This window comes from Saccostrea echinata, unplaced genomic scaffold (genome assembly GCF_033153115.1).
Source record: "Saccostrea echinata isolate AGI-Se365-2 ecotype Australia unplaced genomic scaffold, CSIRO_AGI_Sech_v1 ptg000054l, whole genome shotgun sequence".
NCBI classification, from domain to species: Eukaryota; Metazoa; Mollusca; class Bivalvia; order Ostreida; family Ostreidae; genus Saccostrea; species Saccostrea echinata.
In genome coordinates, this window is record NW_026889803.1 from 53,698,327 (window position 1) to 53,709,006 (window position 10,680).

At 32.6% G+C, this 10,680-nt stretch overlaps 2 protein-coding genes across 2 annotated transcripts; both read left to right on the top strand.

The window, feature by feature from the left end:
• Positions 1 to 3,943: 3,943 nt before the first annotated feature.
• On the top strand, positions 3,944 to 4,552 carry LOC133172204 (tripartite motif-containing protein 3-like). The gene has a single exon (XM_061307049.1). The coding sequence runs from the start codon at positions 3,944 to 3,946 to the stop codon at positions 4,550 to 4,552; it is 609 nt and encodes a 202-aa protein (XP_061163033.1).
• Positions 4,553 to 5,818: 1,266 nt separating this feature from the next.
• LOC133205018 (E3 ubiquitin-protein ligase TRIM45-like) lies at positions 5,819 to 6,427 on the top strand. Its single transcript, XM_061340760.1, has one exon. The coding sequence runs from the start codon at positions 5,819 to 5,821 to the stop codon at positions 6,425 to 6,427; it is 609 nt and encodes a 202-aa protein (XP_061196744.1).
• Positions 6,428 to 10,680: the final 4,253 nt, after the last annotated feature.

Genomic DNA, 10,680 nt, shown 5'->3' on the forward strand with positions numbered 1-10,680 from the left:
AAGGTAATGTAAAGATATTTGTTTTTCTTTAATGGCAAGGATTTTATCATAAAGTAGCATTTATGTTTTTCCACTTTCTTTTGATCATATTTCATTATTATATAGATAATACAATAATATTAGATTAAATTTACTTCTCTAAATAGCATAATCCTGGCTGGTTATTAGCCAAAAAGCATGTCTTGGACAAATGCCGCTCAATGCCGCTGACTTTACCAGAAGCTCTGTCTTGGAAAAATGCCGCTGACTTTACCAGACTACCATTACTGTAATGCCTAATTAGCATGCTTCTTGGCTAATAACCAGCCAGGATTATGCTATTAAGTGAAGTCAATTCAATCTAATATTATTGTATTATCTATATAATAATAATGATAATATGATCAAAAGAAAGGGTAAAAACATAAATGGTATTTAATGATAAATTCCTTGCCATTAAAGAAAAATATCTTTACAGTACCTTTCATAGATAGAATGGTAAACCCTCTGTCAATGATAAGTTATTCCATCAGTAGGAAAAGAATTAATTGTATTTCAGATTTTTCTATCCTTGGTCTAAACTAAACATTATTTAAGCACACATTAATTTTTGAGACCTCCTGTGCACCTTTTTTTAGGCAAAAGAATTTTCCTTGGACAAAAGTGAATAAAATACATTAATTTTTTTAGGCAAAAGAATTTTCTTTGTACAAACGTGAATAAAAACATTTTTTGAGAAAAGTTAAACTTTTCATATAAGTTATTAAATTTGCAACTAACTTTAGCAGAAAAACTGTGTTGGACTTTACCAGAAGCTCTGTGTTGGACTTTACCAGAAGCTCTGTGTTGGACAAATGCCGCTCAATGCCGCTGACTTCACCAGAAGCTCTGTCTTGGTCAAATGCCGCTGATTTAATAGAAGCTCTGTGTTGGACAAATGCCTCTCAATGTCGCTGACTTTACCAGAAGCTCTGTCTTGGACAAATGCCGCTGACTTTACCAGAAGCTGTGTGTTGGACAAATGCCGCTCAATAGGCTGACTTTACCAGAAGCTCTGTCTTTGACAAATGCCGCTCAATGCCGCTGACTTTACCAGAAGCTCTGTCTGAGACAAATGCCGCTGACTTTACTAGAAGCCCTGTGTTGGACAAAATGCCACTCAATTCCGCTGACTTCACCAGAGGCACTGTGTTGGACAAATACCATGCTTTGACTCTTAGAAAAGTTTTTAAAACATCTTACCCAAGATATTTCTTAGTACTGGTAGTTTTCTATAAACTAAAAGTAATCTTATCTTTTGTGACTTCTTACATGAAGGAATAGCCTGTTCTTACAGTATGTCAACAACAAGAAAAGGACATCGCTTTGGAGGAGGAAAAAACAGAGAGAAAAAAGAGAAAAGTTTGTGGCTGCAGTCAGAAAAGCCAAAGATTGTTATCTCAAACAGGCTAGGGAGAAAAAGAAGAAAAATCTTCAACTCCTGGAAAAACAGAAAGAGACAATCATAGGAAATTTAGAGAAACCTAAAATAAATTGATCTTGCTATACCAGACAATCACATTACCCGTGAATAGATTTTTGCCCTCTGCATGTTAGACATCAAACCATTACCTGAAGTGCCGCAATTTCACAATGTATCCTCTCCTGAATTTGCTCCAAAAATTGACTTGTTGGAGGAAGTAATGGATTAATTTGGAAATCTTGCAATTACATTTACTAAAATAATTAAAGAAACATGGGGGAAATTCTGTATTCTTCAAATTTCCTTTTCAAACCAAATTATTACATACAGATACTAGTATTGTACGATAATATAATATTATCAGATGGAGGCTTTCATAGGAGTATCCATAAAATAATAAAACTATATTGTTCGAAATAGCATATAGCTTGCGCTTTTAATTTCAGAATTACAATCTCAGTAGCCCCTAGAGCAGAGATCATCAATTGTCGAGAACATAACAAGAACATTTAACTCTACTAGATGAAATTTCGCGCAAGTGCGGGGAAGTGAATTTTTACCACTACTTAAAGAACATTTCGAATAAAATATATCATAGTTTCTACTAACAGTTAATTAATTACAGGCTTATAACAGGGAGAAATACTTTGTTCAAAATCCCGCAGTTAGTTTTGGAGCAGAAATAAGTATATCCCCCTTTTGTGAAAACTTGACAAATATCATTTTCATTAATTAACGTTCAGTTTGAAACCTGTTATACTACGTTATACTATATGGGGTATTTTCCAAAAACCCCATACGTTACATTTATAAACGTGTATATAAAACTGGGTGATTTTAGAAAGGTTCCTTGACAGGCAATAATGTGCTACTTTAATACTGGTTATCAAATACGTTTCAAGGACTCGTGGTCTTTGTCTCCATTATTTTCAAGACTTAATGATGTTTGGAAAAATGTAAATCCTTACGTCTTCCTCTTTGATATATTAAAGGTGGAAAAGATGGACAGATTAAACTAAGACTTAAGTTACGTTTTATTTACAAACCATACATGTGTAAATTCCCGATTCAGCTAGTAAAACTAAGTCACACATACTAAGAACATTTAATCTTTCGAAAATTGCTTTTTCAAAAAAAATCATTTGGTACCTTTTTCATGTCCTCGTTACATTTTTTCAGCATTCAAACCTTATATTTTAATTTTTTTTAACACAATAGCAAAAATATTTACCAAGAGTTGGAAGAGAAATGTTTAAAAAGTACGTATATGTAAATACAAAAAAATATCTTTTCATTCAGTTTAATGCCTATGTAGGTGAATTATCCACTGATCTTGTCTCAAGAAAATCACCAAAATTACAGTATCATCTGTGTCGACAAAGGGTCGTAGTTTAATCTTGTGTTAGAAGTGTGAAACTTGGTAGTTGCGCAGATTATTTAATATATGCAGACAATCAGGACTTGTGCCTAGTATAACTCATGTTTTCAACTTATAGTTTGTAGTGTGCACTGTAACTTACTTTGCTGTTTTGCAATCCAATATTTCTAGGTGGACAAAAATATTAGAGTACTACTAGTATGTTCCTCCTTCAAACACTATCTTATCCAGAGTCAGTATTAAATTTAATTTAATTTTTTTTTTTTTTACAATCTTAATAACAGACTAACATGTCTACCTACAAAATTTATGCTAGATAAAATTTTACGTAAAAAAAACTATCCCTACACAGAGTGAATGCCTTCTGTAGGAGAGAGGAATGTAGTGTTCGTCTAAATAGCATGATTTGATATCCTTCTCTATCACTCATAGTAATCATTTTAATTACATTTTTGCAAGGACTGTCCAATAGCACATCGTTTAAACAAACTTAAAATTATTTAGAATGGCGAATTCTTACCAATCACAAATTGAAACTTTACACTAGTAACTGAAAAGGTGTACTCAAAAATTGTTCCCTATTTAAAGCTTATTGTAAATTTAATTCAAAGTCATATTATCTAAATTTTGTTATTTCAAATGGCTACCAATAAGTTTTTTAAGCAGTTGAAAAATGGAATATTAATCAAAGTGCAAGTTAGTGAAAACAAGTTGAAATAACAGTCATGAAATACGGTAAAAATTGACTACCAATTAAATATATCAGATAAACTGAGTAAATCGACCTCAAAATGTTAGACATAACACTGTTTCGTTTATAGATTTTCCTTTATAATGATTCTGAATTGCGCATTGCAGCATTTGAATAGCGGACTTTAAATCTATTCTCTCGATGCACTTAAACTGAAACAAGATACAAGAATTTTGTTATACTCTCCAATTCGTGAGCAGTTCCGTCAAAACGTACGGACTTTTTTTTAAAATAAATGCTGGTTTGGATCTAAGATATCGCAGCAACAACTCTCAAAAACATCAAACGAACAACGTGTTTATTGTTTTGTGAGTACTAGTATTTAAAGCTATATATATATATATCTTGTTTTACAAAAGATCTTTAGAACAAGATGGAAAGTACTCTTCCAAAATGTAAGACCCACCAAGATCGTACATGTGAATTCTTCTGCAAGCAGTGTGAAGCTGTGATATGTGGTAAATGTCTCGTTAGTTCCCACAAAAAACATGACGTGGAAGATTTGGAAGATCTCTGGAAATCCAAGAAAGAGATAATTGATAAAGAGAGCGAGACAGTTAGAAATGTGGTTACACTGTATCAACAGCTAGAAAATGACATCTCTCTGGAGGAGGAAATAATGAAAGAGAAATACCAGATCATTGAAAATGACATCACAATGCATGGAGAAAAACTAGAGGCAGCAGTTAGGAAAGCCAAAGAGAGTTATCTCAAACAGGCAAGGGAGAAAAAGGGAGAAGACCTTAAATTCTTGGAAAAACAGAAAGAGACAATCAAAGGGAACATAGAAAAAGCTCGAAAAATGGAGCTTGCTATTCCAGACAGTAACAATACCTGTGAAGAAATCCTTGCTTTCTGCAGGTTAGACATCAAAGAATTACCTGAAGTGCCAAAACTTTCCAAGGTATCGCCTCCCGAATTTGCTCCAAATATGGACTTGTTGCAGAATATAATTGATAATTTCGGAAATTTAGCAATTTGATTTCTCCCAAATAATTTCAGAAAAAGTGGAGGGAAACACGACATTTTGTTTTTCATTTCAAGTAAATAACTTTATGTTTCATTGTATGTAACATGTGTAAGACGATGTTTCTTTTCATTATACTTGTTCATGTTTTCCTTAGTACAAGTTAATTTTATTTCTCGATACATTTGTATCATGAAATATATGCAAAGACTTCATTTGTTCCTCAAGGAAATGTCCTGTCAGACTGTTCTGGGGCTAGAAAAAAATTATCATTATTTGAAGGTTTAATGGTTCGAGTGACAAAGTTAGTAACAACTAATATTCCTTTGTAATGTTCATCATTACATTGAAAGAACTTGCTTTTAATTCAAGATCTTCAGTCTATTAAGTGACCATTGAGTTAAAAAAAAGATAAAATGGGGGAAGACAAGACATTATGTGTTGAATTAAAGGGAAAAAAAATAGGAATTATATTTGACAACCATTTATAACACATGCGACATGAAATTTACAAATAATGACTCCTATAATCATTATTAAATTCATGCAGCTTGTCTCCTAGAACTTCAGGAGTAAAGAAGAATTTTAATATAGATAAATTAAATACATTTTTTTAATTTCCCAGCGTGCCATGTTTCTCAGTCTTTGCTTATTATTAAGGAATAAATAACATCTTTAAAGATACACTGTATAATAAACTTTAAATAAATGACAAGAGTTTCAACTTTGGGACTGAACATTGGATCCAGGGAACGTAAATTTTTACAATTTCTGTAGAGGGCTATATGCTCGAGCTCATAATGGATATACTGCTAGGTTCCATGAAAAGTGAAGAAAAATTTCAAAGATTTAAAAATTATCAATATACTTATCCCCTCACTGAAACCTGAACCCTGGACCTTGTGGCTATGAATTGTGCAGAAGATAAATTGTAAAATGTTAAAAAAAAATAAATAAATAAATAAATAAATAAAACTTCTAAAAAGCTTCTGTTTATTGATTTTTTCCACAACATTGACCTTGTAAATGCTTATTGGGGCATTTGAATAGACACACTTTAAATCTATATATAACTAAGTTCCTTATTTAAACAATTTTGAATTGAGGCATTGAAGATAAAGTCTCAATGTCGCCTACGGTTCAAGACTTTTCTCGAAACTTCCAGAGCATTTGAAAACGTGCGCTTCGAAAGTACTGTGATAGCATCAAAAGCAATGAATGATCTTAGGTAGTTTTGAGGACATTCTTCTTTGAAGAGGTTTTCAACATTTCCAGAAGAAAATGGAAATTACTCTTCCAAAATGCAAGGCTCATGAAAGTCATACATGTGAATTCTTTTGCAAACAGTGTGAAGCTGTGATATGTGGTAAATGCCTCGTAAGTTCCCACAAAAAACACGAGGTGGAAGATCTGGAAGATCTTTGTAAGTCTAAGGGAGAATTAATCGCCAAGGAACGCGATATGGTAAGAAACGCCATTTCCCTGTATCAACAACTGGAAATGGATATAGATGTCGAAGAGCAAGTCATGAAAGACCAGTACCGTATCATTGAAACTGATATCGTAATCCATGCAGAAAAGCTCGAGGCAGCAGTCAAAAAAGCCAAAGAACAATTCCTTGAAGAGGCCATAGAAAAAAGAGTGGATGATGTTATACTCCTAGAACAACAAAGAAAGGAAGTCTTAAGAAACTTAGAAGAAGCCCGAAGCATGGAACATATTCTGCCAGAGAGACTCGATACTTGTGAGAAAATACTCGCTTTCTGCAAGTTAGAGGTTAAATCCTTGCCCCCAGTGCCGAAACTTCAGAGGATATCGCCTCCCGAATTTGTTCCAAACACCGACCATTTGGAGAAAATGAGGGATCATTTTGGAAATCTCGTGATTTAATCTACAAAGCAACGCAACAACATTTAGGCACTGTAAATTTAGATTTTTAGAAACAAAAATAAAGAGATAAAATATATTTTAATACTTTATTTTGAAGAAGTAACATAACATTATGATAGATATACTGAATTCAAAGCCATTATTTTTCATATGTAATCCAAATGTTTATTGAAATTAAGAATTATTGTAAATAAATGTATTTATGAAAATGAAATGTTTAGAACATATTGAAATATTTAGGATTTGGATTTGCAGATTCTTTGACGTTATTTTTGTTTTTAAAAGCACAATTGCACAATTGTTCGTTTACTCTCAATTTCGATCTAAGTTTATTGTGTTCAAAAGAAAAATGCATTCCATTCCGTATTATCCTGCAGCAACATGCATAACATAGAACAGTAATACTAGCTTTATATATAACAAAGAGTTCGTGAAGTTGAAAAGATTTATTGATCTTATTAAAAACATGAATCAATGAGAGCAACGCACACACACACACACACACACACACACACACACACACAGAGAGAGAGAGAGAGAGAGATGGAAATTGAATGCATGGCTAAAACTTTCTAAATTTTACAACTGAAACTAAACTCTTTAAAATAGAGAAAACAATTTTCAATCAACTTGCAGAAAAGTTTAAGGGACCAATGCAATTCTTTGAAATTTGATAATTTTTCAAAATCTACTAATTTAAATTCCATGTTTATGGCATTAATGAGCAAGCATATGCTCTTTTTTAAGGTAGTTTATTCACCTAGTTGTAAAAGGCTTCCATTATAAACAATACTAAACAGGTGAAATATTTTAAACCTATCAACAGTTATTACATTATTGGGCTTTTGTGCATAATGACATGGCTGTGACTTTAAAAATTCCCCCTTTTAATTAAAAATAAACGGCAAAGCAGGTTTCAGTTGCATAGGACCTTACACATATTCTATCAGCTCTTATCTGGAAAAGAGACAAAAAAATCGTCTTCTGAAGAATATTGCAAGTTTCGTCAGCTTGATTTGTATAAAAAAAATTCGTGTACACCTATTTAAAGACCCTACTGCACAAAAGGGGTACAAAATTGTATCGTCTTGTCGAAGATCTGACATTATAGGATATCAAAGAAAGCGCAAGTTTAATTTAAATTGTTACTAAGAGTTATATTTCATATTCTGTGCAGCTTCTGTCTTTGTCGAATATGTTTCTGCCATAAAGGTCTTAATTTTGATAATCTTCAAAAGAAATGTCAATCCATAAGAGACAACACTGCCAAAGAAAATCAGAAAACCGCAAGATACACCGAGAAGTGTCTAAAAAGTGAATCTGATATCGAGAAACGCTTGATGAACCTTAGAAAAAGTTATTCTGATCTGGAGAAAAATAACGGGGAAAATGTGTCAAAAGTAGAAGAAACGAAGTGCAAATTAATGTGGCGAAATTACAGGGAAAAAAAACAAGAACAAGCATCAGCTCTTATACCTCTCTAAGAAATACTAAAATGGAATTTGAAAGCAGTTCAAAAACTCTTAGATGAAAACAAAAAAAGCTTATTCAGAGAATGTGTGCCCCCCGCTTGATGAAAAAAGATGGTGGAAGAAATGGAAAAATTTTGCAAGATGAAGAAAGAAAAGAAGGTCAACCTTGACCTTTTAGCTTTTGGCCTTAAAGTCCGCATAAATTTAAAATTTATATATTTAGATTTACGTCCTAATTTGCTTAAATGGGGAGGGTGGGTGGATTTTAAATTTCTTTTAATTTTATTACTGTAAACATCTACATAACGATCTTCTTATACAAAATTTTCACATTGTAATTATTCACCATGCATTCTCGTTGTGCTTTGTCTGAAAATATCCTGGATTTCCACTGTCCTTACAACGTCCAATTTTTCGTTCTTGACACGTTCGATAACCTCAAAAGCTTCTTGTGATATTGTCTGGAAATCTTTGATAATGAAAGAATTACATGCAAATTAATTTCTGGCATTTGGAAACCTTTGGTGTATCCTTAAGAAAAGACAGAGGCAAGGGCAAAATCAAATAAAATGTAATATTATAAACAGAAAATTCAATGTTTTGTAGTTTGATATGGAATTAAATTCACTCGCGAGACAGGATTTTTTGCTATTTCCTCAAAGGCAATAGGAGTCTTCTTTCGACCATAGGGAGTTGTGGTATAAAATTTCATTATAAAATCTCAAAGTCTTCTCTAGATATCGCCCGGAAACGAACGTTTTACACACAGACAGAAATACAGCTAGACGGACGGACAGACAGACCCTAATTAATATCCCCCACTTTCAGTGAAAGCGGGGGACAAAATCTTCTGACCCATAATGCCATTGAAAGGTCAATTAAATAAGAGAATTATACAAAAAAAAATTTTATAATCTAGAAAATGAGACAAAAAATACATTATCTTTGTATGTATTAAATGTTCTTCAAAAACCAATAGAAGTTATTGTGAGAGAGAATGAGATGGGCTCAATAAAAATTAAGTTTGCATGGTGATAGTGACAAATATGGGCAAGTACAGGCAAGTATATCGATCTACATTAAGATTTGATACTGAGTACTAGACTTATTAATTCCTTGATCCCTGATCATCCTCTTTCTTATGGGCAACATAGCTTCATCTACCAGTTTCTGTTGTTTTAGTTAAATTTGTTGGATCATTTACAGTGTTGTATAGTTAAGGCCCTTGGGCCTCTTGTTATTATGACTAATTGTAGCCCAGCTTTTCTTAAAAAATAATATTTTTCCTTCATATCATATATATTCACCTATTTATAAAACTTTGATGCTCTATTGTTGTCCAATCCTAGCAATGAAAATCACAATTTCTGCACTTCATGAAGTATATAAAATTATTGTAGACTTTCTGTCCTTTTACACAACTTTTCAAAGGTTTTAAGTATTCATTTCCTTATAAAACTTTGACCCCCTATCATAGCCTCATCCTACACTCAGAGGTCATGATTAGATGAAATTTGAAAGCACATACTGCATGAGGATGGTTGCATGTTAATATGACTTTTTGTAGCCCTGTTCCTTGAGATTTCTGAAGATTTCCCCCCGTCTATTCCTATGTCAAATATTGACCCCCTAATGTGAATCCATGCTAGCTCCTGGGGGCCATGATTTGTCCAAACCTTTCATATAAATGTTCATACATAAATATGCCTAATAATGGCCCTGTTGCTTTAGGGAAAAAAATTTGAAGACTTTATCCTACATATTCCTATGTCAAATGTTGACCCCTATTCCCACAGGAACAAACCCCATGAGCCACGATTTGAACAAACTTGAATATACTCTACATGAGGATATGCCTATCTGTGGAAATTGGGGGGAAGGGACAAAAACCTAGCATTTTATTACTTTTGTTATTGAAAAAACAGGGCCAAAATTCGCTAAATTCTGGGTGCATGTCATGCTAGACAGGGAGTCACTGAATGCACGTTAAATATAGTCCCAGGATCATGAAGCAGTCATCAGAATTTCAGTAACTCATAAATGAATATTAATTACAAATGGACACTTGAAATTTACAATTGAAACAATTTTTATTAACATTTTAAAGAAGATGGGTGAACAAGGCATGCAGAATGCCTATAGCTTCAGATATTTAAAAAATCATTTTCAATTTGTAAATTAAGCATTTAAAGTTCTCATTATTGAAATTTATGAAATTATGATCAACAAAACTTTTCTGAGAAAAAAAGATCTTGGAAAAAATTATTCTTATATAAAAAATTAAAATGGTATTTGTGGGATTCGAACCCCTAACAATAAAAATCCGGAGTATCATATTGTTTTGAGACTAACACGCTAACCACTATGCTACACAGCCCCTGACGAATAGTGGCATTTAAATCATGTTTGTGATATGACCCTTGACTTAATGGACTTCAAGTCTTTCTCGGAAAGGTGCGAATGCATTGTCATAAAAGTGTAATTTTAAGGTAAAGTGGGTCTTTGCTCCATGTTTTTGTAAACCAAAAAATGTATATTTTTATGCAAACTTTTAGGATTAACTTTCAAAAAAATGGAGCGAAGACCCACTCATATCGAAAAATTTTGTTTAATTATGAAAAAATGATCCTTTTTGTCCTCTTTAGTGTGTGTATGCTATTTTGTAGGCAATTAATTTCAGTCTTTGTGAGATTTTTGTAAATTGTAGAGATTTTACATAAAGTATACTTTAATGTTAGATGAAATATCTACGAAAATTTTGATATAATTGAGATTTTATTT